We start from the raw sequence: 25,109 nt of genomic DNA on the forward strand, positions 1-25,109 counted from the left end.
AAGTTTGTAGAAATGGCTGTTATTTACATTCATGCTCTTTCAGCCACACCATACTAAGAATTTGCTTTTCTGGGTATGCCAGTTTTAGTCAACAACCTCTGGTAGGATAGAAACACTAGAATAATAGGGGTGAAGAGGAAAGATTTCTTTTTCTTTATTTTCCCCATAAGGAAAAGTCCTACGGGACTTTGATGACAACCGTTTTGCTTCATTTTCCAAGATCTTCATTTGCTTTGTTATCGCGTTTTCACCTCTGCCACATACAGGTCTGGAGTATAAGAAATCTTCTCTTCTGGATTCCTTCCTCTCTTTGGCCTATATCTGGGTATTTCCTGTAATCGTTCTAGTCTTAGTAAAATCTGGTTTCCTGCAATCCATGTTTTCTACATTTAGGATTCTGTGAGGAATCTACCTTTGAATGAAATAGTTGTGAAACTACGTTAAAGTTTGGAAGCTGGAGTTTGGAAGTTTATATTTCATGCATAATGAATATGTGTGTGTTGGAGGAGGGGATACTTTCTGCAACATCTTAATCTGCTTTCCTCTCTTGCATTGGGTAGATGGATAGTCCACGTTGAACTTAAGAAACTCTTCTGCTGGGGACTGTGTGCGGGGACTGGGAGACAGTAGGCCTTGTGATAATTAGAAGAGAAAAACTATAAGAATGAAGGAAGGAAGAGAGATAGGAGGGAGGGAAGAAGGAAGGCAGACAGGCAGTGCGGGTCAGTATCCTGTGCTCAGGGCTCTATACCAGAGCATCTCACATGTGTTTCCAGGGGAAAACTTATTCTTTTCCTGGACACCTAGAGACAGAGGCTTCCTCCAATAAATGAGTAACTGTATTGACTAATAAGCTGGCAGTCTACTGCCTTCAATAAAACATGATGAGCGAACCTGGCTGAGCAGTCCCTGGGTAGTCGTTACCAGAGAACACAGGTAACAGCCGTGAAGCGGTATGAAATCCCTGGGAGCCAGGTGGAAGATCAGATGTTCAAGGTGAAGTGTCTGCTTTAGAATTTCTGCAGATGGATGAGTGCACCTGGTTACACACCTGGGGGACATTTGTATCAAAACCACATACTCTCAGAAATCTCACAGAACTCTGTACTCCTCTCCAGTGTGAAACGATCCAAGTTTCTCATTTGAGCTTAAAGAAAAACAAGTCCTCAGAGTTCAAAAATCACTGATCTCTTTTGAAATATCTATTTAAAGATTGACTTCTTTAAATTTCAAAAAAAAAAAAAAAAAAAAACAAACCTGTCTCTGTATTATGAGACTGAGTGGGACGGTACCTAAAGAATAGAACAAGGTCCAGAGATGGAGGTCTTACTCTCACATGGGTCTAGAACCAACTTAGTAGGTAGAGGCTAGAATTTGCTTCAAAAAATAAACTTTCTCTTTCCCATACTTCCCGACTAGAGGAATTTCACCGAGTGAAACAGAACTGAAGCTGTTCATTATTTTTTCTTGGGAAACTGAAAATGATGACTGGGAAGACTGGGAAAGTTAGCAACTTGATGCTTGAACCTTAAGTGATCATCAAAGAAACTTCAGCTATTTTAAATCTACGAAATCTCAACCTGAGACTTCAAATGCCTTTTTTTTTCTTTTTTCTTCTTCCTTTATTCTGTGTTTTATCAGGATATATTTGTTTTTCTTCTCAGTCAATAAGGATTGGACCAATCACTTTGCTTTTCAGTGTTTGGGGCCGGTGTGAGTTGAGGGAACTTTGTCATGTATCACCTCCAATTCATTCCCAAACACTGAAGTGGGTTCTTAAAAGTTATACCCATCCTCCACCCTCTCCAACCCCCTTGCTTAGCAGCCTGTCAGGGCCTTCCCATGCCATCGCAGTTAAAATCCTCTCCCTTTGCCTTGCTTTAAATGAGACTGGACACACTGTGGTTTGTCCTCTCTGTCATCACCGGTGAGCACTTTACCCTTCATTATACTCCAACCACACTGGCCTGAATTGTGTTGCTCAATTGTCCCCAAGCTCTTGCCTCTCTCAAGACTTTTATTCTGGTGTTTTCCTCTGCTTGAGCGGCTCTTCCCCAGCTCGGGGTGTTGCTGCCTCTTCATGAAACCTCAGATCCCTGCTCAGACGTCATCTCTGATGTTCCTCCCTCAGCAACCCACCTAAAGCAACTCCTTCAGTATTTTACACTATAGGACCTGTCTGGCCATTATCATTACGAGATATATATACATGCGTATTTGCAGTTTCCACACCTCACTACATGCAAGTTCTATTAGAGCAGCCACCCTATCTATGACACTATGCTTCATATCTAAGATAATTCCCACCAAGAGATACTTAGTAAAGATATGTGGAGTGAATGAATGATTTTCAGCTTCCACACTACCCCCATAAATTGCTGGTAATGAGAAGAAATAGCACAGGAAGGCCTGTAGGATAACCATTCGTAGGAATGTGGTGAACTTTTTTGAGAAGAGCATTGTTGGTCTGAGGAAAAGTGGAGAGAAGGACAGTTGTTATGATTATAATGGTAGTTATCGTTACATATATTTGCTCACTTACCCGTATTCAGTATTAATTCAAGGAATAAAATGGGCTCTGCAGATGAGCAGCCTAGCAAAAGGCAGCTGTGCCTTGATGGACTCCAAAGGGGCATGTCACAGTCTGCACAACCGCACTCTACACACCTCTAAGTCTGCATGGCAGTAAACACTTCCAGCATGGTTGAAAATTTCTTTTCCTGAATAGAGAACAATGCTCATGCCTGCACCTGTGAAAAGGGCCAGCGCCTACTGGTTAGAAGGCTCATTTGGGAGTGACCAAGACAAAGCCTTTGTTTCGCCTCCCTTCAACCTTTCTGTTTTCCTTGCAACAGGTCAGTTTGGCTCCTCTGTGGCCTCGTACTTCCTCTTCTTGAGATGGATGTATGGAGTGAACATGGTTCTTTTCATCCTGACATTCAGCCTCATCATGTTGCCAGAGGTGAGCTCTGACTTCCAGTTTATAGAACATGCTGAAAAAGTTTCTCATGTGATCACTGTTCTAGAGAAACCTTTATTTCCTCTTTAACAGTGAAATCATTACTGGCTGTGTTCACCTCTTAGACTCGAGATCTGTAACGAGGTTAACTTCAACCTGGTGCCAAAGGTCCTAATCCTTGTTCCAAAGCATGTTTGAGCCTTGAAGTTCTATGTAAAATGTCACGTATGTGTTTAAATATGCATTTTTATGTGGAAAGGTCATGGTTTCTATGATGTTCCCAACATGGTGCCGTGCCCAAATGTTAAGGACCATTACTCATGAGAAAGACACTTCGTGAGTTGTATTTACTGATTTTGCCAAGTTTGCTTTAATAGAAATGCTTCCTAATGCAACTCAAGGCATCCAGCTTTTCTGTACTGAAGAATGCAAAATGAGATTATTTTTTTCCAGATACAAAGTAAGGTAACCAAGCCCTGAGCTAACGTGGGAAGGTGAACTAACACCAAAGCCAGGCTGAGTTTGGACCTTCACCTACATGAAGTTCAATGGCTCTGGCCTCTTTGGAGGCTCACTATACAAAGTTAGGTTAAGTTTTATTTGACCTACAAAGGGCCTTTTCAGCTACCAATATTTCAAAGCCAATTTATTCAATGCAGTATTGGCAACAACCAAATTTGGTGTTTGGAGTGACTTTTTATCCCCATAGTTTCAAATCAGTGCCAGTTTCTTACCAAGCCTCCCTATTAGTGTGGTAACAGAGCCTCACAGTCACACGGGTGTGAGCTTTCATAGCACACAGCACGTTCACCTCTCTACCTATACTTCCTGGGCCCCACAAAAAATTTACGAGGCAGACTGCAGAAAAGTTTCCCACCCATTTAAAATATGTAGAAACTGAGTCATGTAACGCTTATGCTAATGCCTCAGAATGAGTTTTGTTTCTGTTTTGTTTTTAATTCCGGGGCGTCTAAGGCTGTCTGGCTCACTGAAGACAGCAGACAGACATGAGAAGTCCTGTGTAGTGAGTCTCCCAAGTGATCACTTTCAGACAAGGCAGCTGAGTGTGTGTATTGCATCCATTTCAAATTAATCCCAGCTTTGTTTTTGTTCATTTCTGTAAGGCAGCAGTTCTCAGCCTTCCTAATGTCACAACATTTTAATACAGGCTGCCACATTAGGAAGATTGAGAACCACTGCTCTAAGGAGACCTGAAGCTCCTCCATCCGTCGCCGGCCAGTATGACACTACTCAGGGTCAGATGCAGTGGATGTGAAGTTTTCCCAGTGGCATTCACTGTTTTCCTCACGCCATGCTGCCTCCGTGTGGAGGGAATGAGGGGTATCACTGATTCGTGTGAACTGTATGAAATTACAGGCTGGAGAGGAATTGATTTCACTGGACGTGTTTTGAGAGTTGGGCAGCAGACTGGCGGTGGGTGCTTTTTATAGGGGTGTGCTGGATGCTAAGGGCACCCTATTTTCTGGACTATCAATGCCAACTCCAGCAAAGCAACTGAAGAGGATGGACACACCTTGCAGAGCCACCAGCAGCCAGGGCTGTTCCCCTCCGGCCCACAAGGCTGTATTTTTCATGGCCTATCCTTAGCACCCTACTCAGCGTCACCGTGAGGCTTGTGCCCTTTTGTCCTGAGCTTCTGTTGTCTCTGGGCCATCCTGAAACTTAATCTCCTTTGCCCCTTGTGCCCTCCGACTTTGGGGTGAGATAGTATGTGTAGAACCCCCTTTATCCTGCTCAGACCAGGAAACTGGAGGAGCCGCAGGGTCGTGGTAGAAGGAGCCAGCAGGAGCTAATTCCTCGCCTCCCCCTCCCCCGCCCAGGCAAGCGTTATATGGAGGTTTCAAACTGGTTCATCCTCTGTAGCCCACCCCAGGATAGCGAAGTTTCCTTCTCACAGAAGCAGCAGCATCTGCTTGGCAAGCTGTGGGGCTAGAGAGATGCCTTCCCAGGTCTCACTAAGGCCTCTTGCAACTGTCTCCTTGTGCCATTCTCCTCAATATGTTTCTATTCCAATTTGGTGACACAAATTCAGGGCAGCACCCCTGAATTAGTGATGACTGACAATTCACTAATTCCATAGTCAGGGTGTGAGTGTGCCCTCCTTGTAGACACCCTCGTGTTACATAGTTGATTTTCCTGAGTTCTCTCTTCCTTAGCACTAGGGTGAGAATCTCCCTCCACCCTTCCTCTGAGGATATTCTCATAGGAGCACGCAGGCAGGGTGGTTCTACTGAACACTATAGTCCCCTCAAAGGCTACCACCCTTTTTTCCAGGCTTCCTCTAAATCAGACCATTCAGGAGGTGATGGCGGGAGTGGAATTCCTTAGCAAGCCTTCTGGGGAATGCAGCAGGCCCAACTGCTGGTGGTCCATTGAACTTGGAGTGCAGGGTCCTCAGCACTTCCTGGGTTCTGAACTCCAGATGTAGTAGTAGATTCCCAGAATAGGGGACCCACGTGGAGACCCACAGAATGTCCGTGAAAAGTTTCAAAATTGCTTTAAAACAAAACCATTGTGATCACATGTGTGGCTCAGACTTTGTGTCCAATTGTTTACTGCTTTCCTTGTTTGTCCTTGCAGTACCTCTGGGGTTTGCCGTATGGCAGTTTACCGAGAAAAACAGTCCCCAGAGCTGAAGAGGCATCTGCAGCGAACTTTGGCGTGTTGTATGATTTCAATGTAAGTTTTTCTGGACAACCGTGTTAGTAGGAGAATGGATCTTTCCTTATTTTATTCTGAAACCCTGTGGCCTTCTCTGCCAGGGCTGGCTGAATGTCCCTGCTCCCTGTTTAAAAAAGAAAAGGTGTATATGATACGTGTCTCATATATAAGTGTGACTAATGTGTTAGGAATATGATAACATCATTAAATGGGAATAGAGACCACTGAATGAAAGTGAGCTCAGAGTTCAAAGACTTGAAGCAGATAGTCTTATCTCTAGCTTTGGAAAAGAGCAAGGAAGAGTTTGCAAATGTGCTTTCTGAAAAATCTTGTTGGATTCTTAGAGAATTAAAGTTTTACACTTCCTATTAACCTCTTCGCTGCCTAAACAACCCTCTTTAGTGTTACTCAGTCGTCAGTAGTAAAAAGAGCCACATATCGAAAACTAAGAAATACCAAATTCTGCCTTCTAAATAATGCTGAAATGAGTATTACTCCATCGTAGTACTAAAATGAGCATTGCACTTTGAACGCACCTGAGTGGGGATTATTACTATGGCAGAGACTTATTCCGGTTCATTGAAAAATAATTTTGGAATATGATTCAAGTATGTGACGCTAATGCAATTCTACACAGGCGTTTTTAAACAGTGATGAGATTAGCAATGTTTGGGAGCGTGACTGTGAGAAAATGTGAAGGTAGAGACTGAGGAATTAATACTTCAAGGACTTTTTGAAGGATAGTGAGTGGGAATGAAATTGTATATGGACTTCATAATCCACAGGAGAACTAAGGGGTAAACAATAGCATCTGAGGGACAGATTCAGGCAGAAGCAGAGAGAAAGGGATAAAAACTGGGTTCCCCAAGATTTTAATAGCTCTTAACAGTTCTCTCATGTCCAGTTGGGCGAAATACTACTTGTTGGTGGGTAGAGGAACACAGAAACCAGAGCGTCCTGTGATATTTATTTCTAGGCCTGCCTAAAAACAATCCTAAGGAAATGAGAGAATTTTTAAAGGTTAAAAAAATACGAGAAAGCCATTCCACTGGCAGTGCTCACTTTCTACGTGCTATAGTCACTCCCTTGTTTGGTGTGTGTCCTTGCTGGGTTAGCAGGGAGGAAATAGCTCTGTTTTCTCAATGCCTGCACCCTGCGGTGAGCTGTAAGCCCCCTCAATCACAATCCCTTCAATGTGGGCATTTTTTTCTGAAACTAAGCTGTAGGTTCTTCTCATATGTGAAATGGGGGAAATAATAGTATTACCTCAAAGAGCATTAAGTGAGATAATAAATGGGAGGATAGACAGACAGACAGAGTATACAGCTCGTAGTATGAGCTAAATATCCCTTAGCCAAAATGCTTGGGACCAGAAGTGTTTCAGATTTCAGATATTTTTGGACATAAGACATCTTAGAGATGGGACCCAAGTCTAAACACACTTTTCTGTTCCATATGCACCTTGTTCTATAGCCTGAAGGTAATTTTATATAATATTTTATAAAATATTGCTGATGAAACAAAGTTGTGACTATGTTTTGACTAAGGCTCATCACTTGAGGTCTGGTGTGGAGTTTTACACTTGTGGTGTCATGTTAGTGCTCAAAAATTTTCAGATTTTAGAGCATTAGAGACATTGGAGTTTTGGATTAGGGATGTTCAATATGTAAATATTCCTTTATAAAACAGCTACAACTTGGCCACAGGTAATTAGTTATCAGGAGATAAAATTGGGATGCAGGCATGATGGCACAAGACAAGGCCATATACCATATATGTCTCATATGGACAGAGACAAGAAAATGAAAGGACTTTCATTACATTAAAGAAATGAATGAAGAAAGGCAGTCTGACCATAATGAGAAGTCATTGAAAGATTCACGGAAAAGACGTGATAAGATTATACAGTCATTATCAAGCTGTTCATTGAATACAACTATTCTTGCAGAGATAATGTTGCTGCTTTAAGGGATTTTATATGATTTATGTGTTTTATGAATTTTTGAGTTTAAAGAGACTTGACTCTGCTTATTGCAATGATTTTATTCTAAATTTGGTGGGGAAAGATAAGTTGATTCATGTTAGGGACATTTGCTTTTCCATTTTTGTGAGAAGAAGGAATTCAGTCCATCCCACTAAACCAAATGATTGACCATTGCTCACCCCATTAGGGCCAAAATGATTCCACAAGTACATTGATAAGAGACGTCATAAAACCTTTAATTACAGAATTCAAAGTAACAACAAGAAAAATATGCACAAAATGTAATTTAAAATATAAGAGATTTATTTCATGGTAGGAATTCAGAAGAATAAAGCCAAATAGTCACTAGCAATAAGACATCATAGATTCAAATGGGGTGCTGTCTTGAACAGGACATGGTCCCCTGTGTGGTAGAGAGGAAGAGTCAGCCTGAGCTGGGACTGTCTTGAGTAGCCTGTGTGGATGGAAGGAAGAAGATGCCACAGGCAGCTGTGAACCATTCCCTTAAGAAGGTCAATGCAACGGATAATGAGGTCCTCTTTAGCACATTAGGATTGAATACAATTAGAAAAGAATATAAAGAAGAGAAAATAAAACCTAGTTGAACCTAAGGGTCTGAATGCCTCACATCATATAACTAGAAGAGAGAATCTAAATTTCCACTTAAGTTGCTTTTATCGTCATTTTTGCTAATATTATCAAAACTAATTAACGCATGTCAACAGTGGGCAGGCACTGTGCTCAATGATCTCTTATTTCTATTTATTCATGAATATAATTATAATCATAATTATACTTATTTATGTTACCTGTTCAGTTCCCATCAGGAAAGGGGAAATAACAGATAACTCAACAGAGAATTTAATATGAGAATTTTTTTTAGACAGGCATTGGGGGACTATGAAAGCAAAAGGGGACACTGAGGTGTCAGAAACAGAACAAGTAATGCAGAAAACAGTGTTCATTGGATAACTGCGAGAACAAAAGGAGGAGATGAAGTTATAGAATCCAGGAGCTTGGAGGAAGGGACCTACCGGGCCCCAGATTAGGGGATGTGATGAGGCTGGTTTGGGGTATGCTGGTGCTGGAAATGGAATTAAATACTGTTGCCAGAGTACAGAGGCATTGTTGGAGCTGAGCACTCAGGAAAGAGCAAATCCCTTCTCACTTCTGCTTCCGCTTCTGCTTCTAGTGCCTCCTATCAGAAGGACTCACAAGGAGTTGCTTTCAAAGGAGAAAAGGAATTCCCCATGTCTCATTTCCAGGATCCCTAAGCAGAGTGTACAGGGTGGGTCTGAAGCTGGGACGGCTCAATAACTGGCACATTATTCTATTTATTGTGTGATCTAATTCTCATGCAAGTTTGGTAAGGTGGTCTTTGCCATCACTAATTTACAGATAGGGGGCCTGAAGTGGGCGGATTTGATACTTTCCCCCAGGTTTCATGAGTGGTGAATTGCGGGCCTGCGATTCTCATCCAGTCTGTCTGACTTGTCTGTCTGACTCTGAATCCTGGAGCAAACTGCTTCTACACACACTGCCAGGAGCCCATGAAATGACTGAAATTTAATGCCAAAAATTCACAAAAATAAGAAAATTTTAGCAATAAAAGGGCCCTTAGACGTCTTTCATCCCGTGCCCTACGTTATAAAGTTAGGGAAATTTTGAGTTGCAGAAGCATGTTCAGGTTTTATGGCTAACAAGAGGCTCCTAACTTAGTGACCTTTCCATGTCCTGTGGTCTATCAGTAACTTTCCTGTTAGGATTTCCCTCAGCATCCTACTATTCATAAAACATTGATGATTCGGTTTAATGCTGTGTCTATTTCCCTAGGGGACAAGGGGTTGAAGAAGTTGGGTTCACTTTCATAATAAACTTTCAGTTCCTAAGTTAGCTTCTCAGTTTTTTTCATGTTTATTCTTGCCTGATTTTAAAAATCATTTAGCTATGTCTTATGATTTATTAAGATAAAAGAAAATAATACTTTGAAAATTATTTTCGGCTTTGGTTGGTCAGTAATCTTCCATTTTTGTTTTTTTATTAATAGACCAATAATAATTGCATATATTGGCTTTACTTCAGTTCTTTACTTGATCCTCTGAACAATGACCTCCCAGGGGTGCCCACTCTGTGTAATAAGATGATCTAAATAGACAGCCTGGCATTCTACCTATCATGGTTCTCTGGAGAAAATGCTGATGAAATGTTTTTAACTTTCATGAAAATTCCCAATTCTGACTTTCAAAGAACTCAGGGACCCAGGGCTCATATCTTTTTCACCTGTAGGAAAAGATATGTTTCAGGTAAAAAGCAGAGATGACTGTGATATCTAAACCATTTACTTGGGCCATAGGTTGATATGTTTCTTCTAAGAAGATGAATGTGCAGCTTAACTAAGTCATTACATACAGAGGCTGGTGAAGAGAAGCAAAAAAAGATTAAAAGTCTGCATTTATAGAACACTGTAAAATAGATGAAGCGTGACCTCTTATGGTAGAGGAGCCTGTCGGAAGAGAAGAGTCAGAAAACCTCTAGCAGTGGTTCTCAACCTTCCTAATGCTGTGACCATTTAATATAGAGCCTCATGTTGTGGTGACCCTCAACCATAAAATTATTTTCATTGCTACTTCATAGCTGTAATTTTGCTACTGTTATGTATCGTAATGTAAATATCTGATATACAGGATGTGTTTTCCGATGGTCCAAAGGGGTTGTGACCCACAGGTTGAGAACTGCTGCTCTAAGGTAAAGGCGGGGGAGGTTGTGAGGAGTTACTCATCTCCTGAGCTTTGTTTGGAAATCTTGGAACCTTCTCTCAACCCCCATGACAGGTCAATAATCGATTCCTTACAGGCATCCAAATTTTTTATAATTAATCGTGGAGGAAGTGTCACCTGAAATGTGCAAGGTCAGTTAGTCATATGGCTTCACCAAGTCACAATTCACACTTTGAAAAGCACCCAATTTTTTATCTTTTTATTAAATGTCTAGTGATGGGTCTTACCTATCAGGAGGGAAATCTATTTTATTAAATAGTAAGAAATAGGAAGATCATCCATTATGTATGCTATGAATCAAATTGGCAGAAATGGTATCATGTGAATTGGTAGAATGAGAAGAAGAGTTTACGTCATTACAAGAAAGACTGTTGGCAAGGAACTTGGAGGCATGAGGGTGATGTAGGAATGATAAAGAGTAAGAGACTGTATAGTTTTAATATTCTTATGAGGAGAGAGAACTAAGGTGAAATTTGGAATGAACTTCAGCTGATATCATATGTTGAGATCATATGGGTAAAGGTTTGAGTTATGAATAAGGAGAAATGAATTCAGCTTTCCAGCTTGAGGGCATTTTGTGTATTGCTGATGGATAAAGGGTGAGTCCACTTTGATTCTCCTTTTCTTCTGGTCATCAAGATGTATGAGGTTGGGTCAGGAAAGAGATAACACTTAAGCAGACACATGCATTAAAACTATTACTATGACAACTCTTCAAGATGGAACAAATCATCCCCAGGTTATTCCTTCTGCCCTGCCCACTTCACAACCATATCCTTGAAGTCTGTCCTCAAAGGAGACAGGTCGGAGATCTTACATAGGAGTTCCATTCTTTATTTAGTCAACATTAACACATCTTTTAAGTAACAATCTTCCAAGGTTAGAATATCTCTTTTGGAATATATCTCGGTTCAATTAAATTCCTTTATCTCTTATTGCACTGGCCACATGTAGGAAAGATATTTTTGTGATTCACACATGGAATAACACATCTGTTCTTTTAGGAGTCTTTCAGTAGTTCCAATGCATCTTTATTCTCAGGAGCCCTTTTAAAGGCATGAGTCATTTAAAGTCATCTCAGGATGTCTCCTGAGAAGGAGACATCAAAACAATGGTAAATTCAGGAGATATTGGAGATAGGGAGCCCTGTAAAGGACAAAGAGGAGACCCTTTAGAGGGCAATGCAGGCCTGACACCTATGAGGGAAGGAAGGATTTAGGAGGAGTCTCAGATCATAGCACAGTTCTAAAAATGTATGTCTGTTGGAGAAGTTCCATGTTGGTCGACTAAAATCCAGCTCTAGTATTCCCCATTGTATTCTGTCATTAGCTAGGTACAGCTTGGGTTATGTGTGACCTCAGCTTGAAAACATCATGATCTATTCACTCTGGCAGATCTAAAGGGGTGGTTGTTGGAGGCTGATCTGAGCAACACACCTGTATGGCTTCTGTGGGGTCTGTTGACTCTGAAAATGTGACTGGGATCCTCTACTCTAGCTTAGAGCTGTTGGTGTTGTTGTTAGTTTCAACAGATTTTAAATACAGTCAGTACAACCTCTTTGCCACAGCCATTGTCTGAGCCTAGCCCAGTGCTGGTCAGTAGAGACTGAACTCTTAGATCAGAAATAATCTTTAGGTGTCATGATCACCAAGCATAAGCCTGAAGCCTACTGAGGACAAAACAAGGCTTGTCAATTGTCATGTCTACCTGAGATATATCTATTTCCTTAGGAGCAGAAATAATAAGACTGGGAGGGCTAAAGATCTTCCCACCTATGTATATGGTGAGATTTCTTTTTTGATGACTTTCCTGGGCAGGAGCAGGGTACTGCCCAGACATGTGACACAGGGATTGGCCTTATCTGCCGGCTGTCTCTCCCTGGCTCCTGTATTTGCTTCACTTTCTTGATGTCAGGTGCAGATCCCTTTAGTTTTTTCTTGTTTGTTTGTTTTTGAGACAGAGTCTTAAGCTATTGCCCTGGGTAGAGTGCCGTGATGTCACAGCTCACAGCAACCTCAATCTCTTGGGCTTAAGCGATTCTCTTGCCTCAGCCTCCCAAGTAGCTGGGATTACAGTTGCCCACCACAATGCCTGGCTATATTTTTGTTGCAGTTGTCATTGTTATTTTAGCTGACCTGGGTCAGGTTTGAACCCACAACCCTCAGTGTATGTGGCCAGCACCCTGCCAACTGAGCTATGGATGCTGCAGATCTCTTTGGTTTGATAGGCTCATTAAGTTTGACTAAATGAAGAGGCATCATGTGTTGTAGGCCCTATATTCGTTCTCTTGCTTTGTAAACTTCTTAACCTACTCCTCCTGGACTTCTTTATGACACAACTATAGATGGTGATAAGAGAGATCCCTGGGTCTATTTTTAGCTTTCTTAATATCCTAAACTTGGCAATTGATTTCTTAGAATCTGAAGTCCTATCAGTGCCTTCTTTGATTTAGCAACAAATTCAAGTTTTCATCACCTCCTTAGGCTGCTCTGGTCAAGACAAAGATGGGATTTCTTTTTGCGATTATTAGGGGTGCATCTGGTCCTCACGCTATACATAAATTGTGAAAACAGCGTTCCTTCCTTGGATGTGATCACAGAAACAATTCTTCTTTTCATTAATGTAGTGAATGTTTATTGAGCATTTGCCAGATGCCAGACATCAAGCAAAGGTGAGCAAAACCCAGGTCTTTCTCCTCAGGAATGTAAAATCTACTGACGCCATCAAATAATCACACACAAAAAATGCCATTTCAAATATATCAGGTGCTAGGAAAAAAAACTACACTAATAAAACTAATGATGCAGTTTAATAAACTAAACATAGTAAAACTAAAGCCCTGCCACAGTTTAGGGATTAAAGAAAGGGGACAGATAACAAGAAAAGTTTTTTTTTTTTTTTTTTTCCTGCAAAAGTAACATTGGAATTGGGCTCTGAAGAGTAAAGATGAGCTGCCCATTTGGGGGAAGGGAAAGGCATTGTAGGCAGTGAGAATAGCAAGTGTATGGACCCTGCATTGAGGAGGGCTTGCCATATGAAGGGGCCGAGTAAGGGCCAGTGGAACTAGAGCTCAGAGTGGAGGGAAAATGGAGCCCATGGCACTAGAGAGACAGGAACGAATCTAACCATGTGGGATCCTCTAAGATCTACAGACCATGACACTATGTAATTTTTTTTCTCAGAATCATTGAAAGTAATTTAAGTGGGTGGTGAGTTGGTAGTGACATTATCAAATTTTGATTCAGAAAGGATCAACAGATTGGAGGAGACAAGATGAAAATGAAGAGACCAAGGAAGAGTCTATAAATATGGCAACATTACAGACGAAAGTCTTCTGAAGAACTGAATTTATCCATAAGAAATTTGTTGTCTAAATATTGGCTGTTGAACTAACAGATTAAATGTTGAACCATTGAGTTAGATTAGAACTTTATAATTTTTTAAATTTTAGTTTGTGATTCAAACACATAGTATCAAACTATGAATCTAATACATCTGCTGTGACCAATAGACTACTTAGATCTACAAACATTTGAAAGCAATTCAGTAAAAACTCTATCCTAGGAGCTAGCGTCATATGTCTCCAATAGACAACATTTGTAAATTATCCTTGAAATTAGTTATATTCACTAATCTTAAATATTTGGAATAAAATATATTGCCGTTCATAGGGGATTGAAAATTCCTGAACTCAATTCATTTTTTTTTTCCATTTAGTTGCAATATTTACTCTACATTTAAAAATTTTTTATTTTGTTGAAAAATGCCTAAGATAATGCTAAGATATTCCCCAGTTCAGACTTTATCCAGATGACCACATGCATCTGATTTCATGTCTGAATTCACAGCGCTTCACTTTGCATGACTTTAAGAACCAGAGACAGATTTGGAAGTCCAGAAATCAACTGGCCAACAAAGTTTCTTAATATAGTGCTTATTTAATCTTCTCCTTGTGAAATGGAAGCACCCATTTTTTTCTATGTGGAAAAAAAATTATACATACCAGCTCATTTTATAGAAATAAGTATGTCTCTTTTTATAAGAATTTTAGACAATTAGAGAGTAGAAAAAATTAGAGCGTTTCCAGCGTTAGTGTCTTTTAGACATTTCTTTGGAACTTTGATTCATTAAATCTCAACATAAGATCATTATCAGCATGTTACTGTTGTGAATGATTTACTCTATTTTATTAAAATGCGTAGGAGAAAACAGAAAAATGGAATGGTAGGTTTACATGACAATCTGAAGGAGCTTGGTTTGCTAATGATCACCAGCAGCAATTTCTTTGTTCATTCAATCATTCCACAAACACAAACTGAATGTTAGACACTGGGAAGATGAAGACAGCTAATATATATTCCCTGCCCATAGGGACTTTATGGTCTAATTGGATGTGCAAACAAACAATTGCCATCCAAAGTGACAATCTCAAGCTAATAGAGATATATCTTAGCCACATGGAGGCAAACAGTGTCTGGGTTTACTGTAGTTCAGTTTACTTGACACCAAAGGGAACCTAGTCAATAGTTACTCTGTTTCCCACATGAGTTCTGAATAGTTTGTTTGAAAAGGAGAGGAAGATGGGCAAAAGAGTTCCATATTCACTATTAATAGAAGTCAAACTGGGGGGATCAATCTGGGACCCTTAGCCAAATGGTTTGCTAATATGAAACCCCAAATTAGGTCAGTTTACTCTGGGGGCAGCTTGTTTCCTAGAGGAAGTTATGTTTGGGCCGGTCCAGCTGAGTTAGTTCATTCCCAATTTACCAAGCAGAGAAGTCACTACACCTTCCCTGGGCTGAGAAGTGTTGCATCCAGTAGGGCTCTGTGACCCAGAAGGAAATACCATGAGAAAAGAATGAGCATTCATTTTCCTTGTAACAAATGGCTCTGATTGAGAGGTCAGGAAAGATTTTACATAGGTATCTGAAATTGGTTTTTTAAACAATTTTATTTTAACAGATTTAGGTGGTACATATTGAATTACACTACATACATATATTGTATAGCAGCAGAGTCTGGGCTTTTGGTGTACCCATCACCCCAGTAGAGGGCATTGTACCCCATAGGTAATTTTTTATCCCCCACCCCTTCCCACTCTCCCCCTTAGTGAGTCTCCAATATCCCTTAATCCACTCTGCATACCCTTGTGCCCTAGTTTAGTTGTCACTTACAAGTGAGAACATGAAGTGTTCATTTTTCTGTCCTTGAGTTACTTCATTTAGGATAATGACCTCTAGTTCCATTCAAGTTTCTGCAAAAGACATTATTTCATTCCTTCTTATTCCTGAGTGGCACTCCATGCTGTGTCTATATTCTCCTTTTTCTTTATCCGCTCATCAGTTGATGGGTACTGACGTTGAATCCTTATGTTTGCAATTGTGAATTGTGCTGTGATAAACATATAAGTGAAGGTATCTTTCTGATATAATGATGTCTTCTCCTCTGGGTACAGACCTAATAGTGGAATTACAGGATCAAATGCTAGCTCTACTTTTTTTCCTCTGAGTAATCTCTATATTGATCTCCATAAAGATTGTACTAATTTACCTTGTCACCATCAGTGTATAAGGACTCCCTTGTTGTCTCATCCACCAACATCATTATTTTTTTTTTACTTTTTAATAATGCCCATTCTAACTAGAACAAATGGCATTTCATTGTGATTTTAATTTGAATTTCTCTGATAATTAGTGATGTTGAGTATTTTTCATATGTTTGTTCACCATTTGTATATCTTCTTTTAAAAAATGTCTCTATATGTCCTTTTCCTACTTTTTAAGGTTTTTGTTTTCTTGCTGAGTTATTTATACATTCTGAATATTCATCTTTTGTCAGACATATAGTTTGCAAATATTTTCTCCTCTTCTGTAGATTGTATATTTACTCTTTTGGTTATTTCTCCCACTGTACAGAAAACCCTTTTAGCCTAATCTTAATAGTGCCATCTGTTTTCCATTTTATTCCATTGCTTTATAAATTCTTTTCCTAGGCCAATGTCCAAAAGAGTTATTCCTAGGTTTTCTTCTAAGATTTTTATTGTTTCAGATCTTATATTTCAGTATTTGATTCATCTTGAGTTAATTTTTGTGTATGTTGAAAGGCAGGGATGGAGATTCTTGAAATAGTTTTAAAGAGTAGGAATAGATTAGGCTCTAGAATGGGGAAAGCAATCAAGAACAGTATTCTAGGCAGAGAGCATTCCAAAGGCTCAGTGTCACATGTGCTAATAAGGCAGAAGCTATAGTACTTAACAAGTGACTGGATGTGCGCTGTGGGTGAAAAAGGAAGATAAAGAAAATATCCAGGTTTCTAATTGGGGTGACTAGGAGAGGCTGGCACTAGGGTACCATTCCCTGAGGTAGGAGGAAAAAGCAGATTTGGGGAACTTCTCTGAACATGCTGTGTGTGCTTCCTGTGGGACATCCAAGTGGTGTAAGCAATGTAATCATATTGGCCTTAAGGTCTAGAGTTCCCACCATTAGTGCCATGACAGAAAAGGCAAATAAAATTACTTTTTATAGAAGTAGCAGAGGTAAAAATGCAGTGCAGCATAATGAAAACAATCTCATTCATGGGATTCAGACAGACCTGGGTTTGAATCCTGACACACTACCTTGTAGCTATTAGAAAACCACCCTGACACCTTAATTGTCATGAGTATAAAATAGTGGTATGCATACCTACCTACCAGGCTGCCATAAAAAATCAATGAGATTATGTATGTACAGTATTAGCACAATCCCTGGCACATGATAGATATTTAGTAATTACTCAAGGTACTTAGCTCGTGAAAATTCCTATTTGTTGAGGGATAAGGAAACGGGAAGAAAGAGCTTATATCTACAACCAGAAAGGGGAAGAGGGCAGCAGCAATGTCCCCTGTGTAAACAGGAAGCAGAGGGACAAGGCCACCAATACACCACGAAAGAGCTGTGTCTACTTCACTGCTACTTCATGGCCACTGTCTACCATCCTTGACTGCTTTGCTTCCTCTGCTGAACATGGGAAGATCTGCTAAGGCTCAGCCCAGCTTCCTCTTTGTAATCAGCACACTTCTGTTAAGAGCTGTACAGCTTTTGCTTCATGTCTCTGGGTCTGGGTTGGAATGAAGGGAAAGGAGACTGAGAGGTGAACAAAGCATTAGGCAGAAGGCCAGTGGGTCTGATTGGAGAAAAGGAGGATGGCCACGGGCTGTCTCAGCTTGTTGCTTGTAAGTACTGAGTTGGCTGCTGTTCTTGTGAAGGAACCTGAAGTTTGACTGGACTATCATGAGCCTTTCCACTCCTTTTTTTTCCTTATCCCACTCTAGTATATACAAAGTGATAATCCCTTTCTGTCATCCACACTTCAAGCTTTCCTACTAAGGTGCAAATGACCAATAACAATTCAGAGAAAAGTAGAACCATACTCTGACTTCATTCCTGTGCTACGTCCTTCCCCTCCCATAGCCTCAGAAGATGTGCTTCATAAGTGATATCTTCCTTTTCCACCAGTTTTAACTTAACATTTTTTCTTTTTAAATAATGATCTGACGCTTACTACAATTAAAAACTTTGCTAAGGATGAGGGAGCTCAGTCACCTTCCTGGGGACAGCATGTTTTCTCTTACAGGGAGTATTTATTTCTCATCATGAGAAACATCAAAAGGATCTCTCTAACAATTCTAGGTGAAAAATATTTCTGAAGGGGATATTTTGCATGCAGAACTCTTTGGGGGCCCTCTGTAGTCGTCTCCTAATGCATCTAGGTATAACACTTGGCATATAATAAGTTCTTGATAAATTTAGTTAGATAAATAAATGCACAAATAGATTCCTAGTGACTTACCAAATCAAAACATTCCCTTGTTTGTGGAAGTGTGTAAATGACTGTGGGCTAGACCAGGTGCAAGCTTTGAACAGAAGGTAGAGTCTTAACAGGAGATTCCGAAGCATGGAACCCTGGAGTTGGAAAGGAATTTTCTGTGCTGATTGGAAACTTGGCTCTGGCTATGGTTCCTCTGTCACAGATTTTGGGGTGGGAGAGCTCCCACAGGGAGAGCAGCACGCGCTGACATGGAAACTGAATAGAGCCTTGGCTAGGATGGGAGTCATTGCTATTTTAGTCACTTCCAGATGTCTACTGCTGTAGCTTCAAGGGAAGGAGAAAGATGAGTGGAGTGCGGCGTGCCCACTGGGTGAAAGGGGAGGGGTATTCCCCTTCCAAGCTTTTCAAATCATATTTAGAGGTACCCCTCACTATACTATGAAGGTAGAGTGCATAAAGCTTTTTAAAATTATTCTCTTTCATAAAACCTCTATCATTTACACTTGACTATACATATAACCAATAGGCAAACTGGGGAAACCTTTGTGAAGTGATCAGGATTCTCTACCCCAGCCCCCAAAGTACAGCCCTCCCCCTTTGGTTGTGACCTACTATTTATGAAGCGCCAGCCACTGAGCATATGCTGAATGTGCACGTGCCAGAGGAGCCCGCTGCCCCAGTAGCTCTCCTGCCAACCTAACAGGCTCACCAGATGCTTGTTGTGTATCTACTTTCTCCTTCCACGTTATTTTTAGGGTGTCTTTTAATCCCAATACTGTCATTATGAATTACAGGAAGATGTCAGGTTGTAATATTTATGGATGTGGAGAGGAGGCCCTCTGAAAGCTTTTCTAAAAGGGTGTGTGGGGTTCTTTTCCAGAGGACCTGGCCCCACCAGGGACCAATCGAGGGGCATACATCACAGTCCATGCTGGCCGGGTTCATAGGGGCTCTTGTTTCCTTCTTTCACTGGGAAAGTGCGGCCCAGCGTGATACAAGTCTTAAGAGAAGAAAGCACAGGGGAGGCAGATAGCACAGTGGTTAAGTATATACTTAACATACATACAGGGTTTGAATTACACCCTGTTTAAATTCAGACTCCGTCACCTACTAGGTATACGAACCTGGACAAGTTAGGTAACCCTCGTAAGCCTCAGTTTCTTCATCTGTGAAATAGGTGAGACGGTAGCTATTGAATCTTTGGGTGTGTGCACAGCGGGGAGATCACAGTGAATAACACCTCCTCCTTTGTCCACTAGGTTATGAGCTAACCAGAAATAAAACAAAGGGCAGGCCAGGTAGAGGTCAACACGTCATCTTCATTATTGTTAAAGATGACTTTAAAGAAGGTGGTATCTTTCATGGATAAACGTGCTTCACAGCCAGACCCATCTGCCAGGACAGGCCTCCCCTTGCAAGGGCAGAGCACAGTACATGCTCCCTCAAGAGGAGGAAGAGTGGTCTACATCTCTCCATCCATGCTGAGGAGGCCCTGGAGGGTGGTGGGCAGTGTTATGTTTATGGATCTTCTCCAGGTGGAAGGAAACATCAGGAGTGAGGGACGTGATTGCCCCCAGGGGTAGTAACATTGTAGGGTTCTTGTGAGGATTCTGTGAGATGAAGTAAGGTGTTTAACAAGTGCTAAATGTTCCGTGAAATGTGTGCACTGATATCACGTGTTCCTGCAACCGTGATCACCGAGTGTCAGGATGGCAGCAAGGAAATGGGGTGACAAAAGACAGGGGGGGTGGAAAATGATATATATTGTCCCACAGGGCAAAAAATATAAACAGCTCAGGATATAACCTTTAAACTAAAGAATTTAAAGTGTCTACACTAACAGATTCTGCTATTGTTTCACCCTGGGACAAAGTGCCCACGTGAAGGTTTGAGGCAGGGTAGAGAAGGTTGGATTTAACACAGGTGAGAGGAAGCAGAGCACTTAACCACATGAATGTAAGGCAAGATGGCGCAGAACTGGGAACTGGAAATCCTGGCACAGTGGACTCTCCTGGAATAACGATGTCTAGGTCTTGGGCAGGTGGCCAATCCAAATCTATTTGGTTCCTTATCTTGCACATGAGACTGGCCTACCTGCCGTGTTTGAGTTTCTATTTGTCTTTTAGCCCTAAATGGTCTTTTGCTTTTGAACCCCTGGATTCAGTGATATTCCTGCCTCAGCCTCCCAGATGTTCTTTTGGGTTGAATATTAGACAAGGTTCTCCAGAGAACCATCACCAATAGAAGATACATACAGGTCTGACAATTAAATTGGCAAACTCATACTAGAAAAAGTGCTACATACCTCATGGCTGAATTATCACTAGGGTCACCTTTGAAGTACTCCTCTTGACGATCTGGTGACTATAGTGATACTCAGCAATGAGGTATGTACCATTTTTTCTAGGATGAGTTTGTGAATTTAATTGTCCAACATTCTGTGCCTGGGTGTGTTTATATAGCTCATATATGTATAAGAAGTTTGTTATTTATAATTCATTTGGTTTTTTTTTGTTTTATGAGGGGGCTCTTTTTTTTTTTTTTTGAGACAGAGTTTTGCTTTGTCACCCTCAGTAGAGTGCTGTGGTGTCACAGCTCACAGCAACTTCAAACTCTCGGGCTCAAGTGATTCTCTTGCCTCAGCCTCCCAAGTAGCTGCAACTACAGGCACCCACCATGATGCCCAGCTACTTTTAGAGACAGAGTCTCACTCTTGCTCAGGCTGATCTTGAATCCATGAGCTCAGGCAATCCACCTGCCTCAGCCTCCCAGAGTGCTAGGATTACAGGCATAAGCCACTGTGCCCAGCCCTTTCTTTGGGTTTATTATATGTATATCTTGACATATTATATATAATTTATAAATTAATACAAATAATAGATTTATTGTATATATACAATATTTATTTTGAGGAATTGGCTCACACAACTGTGGAGGCTGAGATGTCCCATGATCTGCCATCTGCAAGCTGCAGACCCAGGAAAGCCAGTGGTGTGATTAAATGTGAGTCTGGAGGCCTGAGAAGCAGAAGAGCCATGGTGTGAACCTCACTCTGAGGGAAGGAGGAGATGAGACGTCCCAGCCCAAGAAGGGAGGCAGGGAAAAGGGGAAAATTCTCCCTTTCTTCTTTCATTCTTCCTCCTTTTGTCCTCAGTGGTATAAAGGATGCCTGACCATGCTGGGGAGGCCATCTACTCTACTGAATCCCTCTATTCATATTCACAAATGCTAATCTTGTCCAGAGACACCTTCACAGACACACCCAGAGACTGTATTTGACCTGGACTCCTCCTGGCTCCCTCAAATTAACATATAAAATTAACCATCACAGGTTGTATTTATTTTTTCATAAACTGAAAAGTGCAGATATAGGCTGGTGTGGTGCAGGGAAGACCAGCACTTCGGTATCTATCTATGCCCTTCTCATCCCATTCTGTCCCTAGTTAAGCATACGAGTGCCTCTGAAATTTCTGAAGCTTTTATTTCCTTCTGCTTCTTAAAGACAGTACAGTATTAAAAAGTACAGTATTAAATAATAAATTTGCAAGCAATTTGAAAATGTGAAAGCAAGAATATTTTTTTCCCCCAGATCTCTGTTGGCTTCTGATTTGAGGTGATCTTTGTTTAGGGCAATTTTTAGAATTATTTCTCTTAATTCTTCCTCTGGTAATTAGTATCCCAGACATTTCCTCCTCTTGCTCCTCCACAGCCCCTGCTTTCTCCTCCCTCTTCAGCAATGGGCTTCAAAGTCACTGGGTTGATTTAAATGATATGGAAGCAACCAATTGGATTTTCTAAGATTCATGGGTGACTCACCTGATCTCAAGAGGAAGCCCTGCAGTGGCAAGTTATTATTTTCTCATTTCACAAAACATAGTAATTTTTAAGTTATTGCCAGAGTGAAGTCAGAGAGGCCCTAGGGGGTGGATCTATAATGTAGTGATATGAAACTGTGCTTCGAGGCTGAGAGTGAAAAACACAGTGAATTTGAACAAGGTGAGAACAAGGTGAATATTATAAAACAGTGAATGTGAACAAGGTGAGAACAAGGTGAATATTATAAAACAAAGCCACCTCAGAATGTGCCAGTGTTCTGTGTATAGAGAGGAGCTATTCAGATGGCTTTGGGAGATGGTAATTCCAGCCCCTGCAGACAATGTTTAGGAAAGACACCATAATGCACAAGTAAGCATGCTTGTTCTGGGAACTGTGCAGCTGGGTTCCAATGTCATTTCACCTGGTCCTCGCTTTTGTTAAGGGGGAGCTGAGAGAGAGCTCTTCTGTAAGGAGAAACATCCAGTTATGGTTCCAGTGACTAGAAATGGGAACCTGCCACAGCACTTGGAGGAAGCAGGTTTCCAATCCAACCCCCGCTCATATTAACCAAGCTCTAAAATTGAAAATCTAATGAGACCGTGAACTATGTTTTGATGTTTAAATCAATGGGTATTTGATGGCTCCACAGCTGAGCAAACCTATAGTTGCTTAAAAATTTTATCTGTTTAGAAGTAACTGAATTTTGAGTAAACCAAGAAGCTGCCCATCAACGAGGCAGCTGAAACCTTCACTCTAGGCAACAAAACAAAGGGCTCGTGTCACAGAGCAGTGACCCAAGTTTGAAAATTAATGTCATTTTGTTATTCCTCTTAAGAGTTAATCTTTTCCTTTGAGTTGCTCTTCACAGCATCTGCTAAGTGGCTTTGTTGTTGGATTTTAGGGCTTGGCACAATATTCGGTCCTCTTTTATGGCTATTACGACAATAAAAGAACAATCGGATGGATGAATTTCAGGTTGCCGCTCTCCTATTTTCTGGTGGGGATTATGTGCATTGGATACAGCTTTCTGGTTGTCCTCAGAGCGTAAGTGTCATTTGCCTTTTGGGAAGTAAACCACAATATCTGGAATTGCATTGGGGTGGGGGATTAATTTAAGAATTGGATATAATTTGGTTGCTATTTCACATCTAAAGGATGCAGCGTCTGTAAGAGCTGAAATGTAGCTTAGTTTCAACACTGACATTAATGACACAATTACACCCTCAAAACAAAAGGGTTGGATGCAAACACAGGCCTTTGAGTCATTTCACTGGGTCAGCCTGATGGTTGCCTGCCTATCTTGTGTTTAAACATATTTTTAAAACATGTCTTTTTGTACTCCCAGGTGTGAGTCAATGTTGCCAACAAGAGAGGGAAACAGCTGCTGACCCCTTTTGCAAGCAGTGAGGTTTGCATCTTGCAGAATCAGCTCAACAGGCAAAAATCTGTTGTTCTCTGTTCATTTTTCACAAACCAGAATAATCACTCATCCAAAAAATTTTAGCTGTGTAAGACAGCAAAAACGAATGGCTCCCAATGAGACTGTCACGCTCAACTGTACAATCATGGTTTGTCTTGGGAAAGGATTTATTAGAGTATGGGGAAGGATACTGATAATACTGCAGTTCATTTTCTTCCCCCTGCCTGAAATATAATACCCCACTAAAAGGCACTGTAGGAAACCTAGCTCAGTTATTTGGGGCTATAAAAAAAAATTGACCCTTTAGCTGATTTTCTGAACTAGTTTAGGGAAGAGTTGAAATATTTCAGGCAAGTTCCCCATTCTTTTCTTTAACGGTGCACAAGGTGAATCAGCCTTTTGCCTCATTGTTGGAGGTCCTCTGCCTGAGAGGCTAAGGGGGGAAAGGGGCACAGTCACCCTGAGCTAGACCTCTCTGTCACAGTCTGTGACACAAGTGTGCTCTAAACCTGGCTGATTCTGGCAGGAAAAACTCTCATGTTTAGTTTGTAAGCTCTTTCAGGACTTGAAAAAAGTCTATTAGAAACCCCATATCCAAGATATTTATCCACCTGTCCAACTGTAAGCAGAGACCTCACATATAAGGTCACTGTTCATTGGATAAAGTACGACCACATTCCAAACAATCTATTTTCTAATCTTTTGACTATATTTCTTTGGTTGGATTAAGGCAGTGGTACCCTTTACATTGCTGAGGGCTCATAAGTTCTATATATCATTTATGTGTTGGTCCTTTTCATGTCCAATTCCTCAGAGTTTTTCTGTGACTCCACAGAGGCCTTGTACCCCAGTGGGCACTCAAGCCATTGTGATTCAAACAGCTCCATCATATATGTAATTATACAACCGCCAACAAACTATTGCCCTGCTCTGTTCTCCTGTTTTCCATCTCTCATAGAGAGATGTAACAAGTGTGAGGACTCAATGAGTAAATGCATACAAAGCACTTAGGACAAGTCTGGCAAAGGAAAGTTGTATAACAGACTTTTTAGGATTGTAATTTTATTAGGATTGTGATCGAAGAAACAAATAAAACCAGCATGGAAGGAATTGAGGCCACAAATAGCCCCCCAAAACAGGGCAGTCATATATGATTGCTTAGTTGTACATTAATAGATTCCTAGATTGACTAAAGCAGCTTTCTGGCTCAGTGCCTGTGGCTCAAGCGGCTAAGGCGCCAGCCACATATACCTAAGGTGGCTGGTTCGAATCCCCAGCCCGGGCCCGCCAAACAACAATGATGGCTGCAACCAAAAAATGGCCAGGCGTTGTGGTGGACGCCTGTGGTCCCAGCTACTTGGGAGGCTGAGGCAGGAGACTCGCTTGAGCCCAGGAGTTGGAGGTTGCTGTGAGCGTGATGCCATGGCACTCTACCCAGGGGGATAGCTTGAGGCTCCGTCTCAAAAAGAAAAAAGAAAAAAACAGCTTTCTGGCAGATGAATTTAAAGTATCTAGAACATCATTGTGCAAGGCAAGCCATATATGTAATTTAAACATTTCCAGTAGTCATATCAAAAATAAACAATTCAATTATTTTTAATTGAATATTTTATTTAACCCAATATATTATACTGACATATGATCAATACAAAATTGTTATTG

At 40.9% G+C, this 25,109-nt stretch overlaps 1 protein-coding gene across 1 annotated transcript in view; it reads left to right on the forward strand.

Moving 5' to 3' along the window:
• TMC1 (transmembrane channel like 1) overlaps nt 1–25,109 on the forward strand; it is a 175,877-nt gene that overhangs the window by 98,203 nt on the left and 52,565 nt on the right. The window contains exons 7-9 of the mRNA XM_003783047.1: nt 2,856–2,962; nt 5,561–5,659; nt 22,929–23,071. Coding sequence (XP_003783095.1) covers nt 2,856–2,962; nt 5,561–5,659; nt 22,929–23,071 — 349 coding nt within the window. The remainder of the gene's footprint in view (nt 1–2,855; nt 2,963–5,560; nt 5,660–22,928; nt 23,072–25,109) is intronic.

The sequence above is a fragment of the Otolemur garnettii genome, unplaced genomic scaffold (assembly GCF_000181295.1).
Source record: "Otolemur garnettii isolate 467f Iridium unplaced genomic scaffold, OtoGar3 scaffold00006, whole genome shotgun sequence".
Lineage (NCBI taxonomy): Eukaryota > Metazoa > Chordata > Mammalia > Primates > Galagidae > Otolemur > Otolemur garnettii.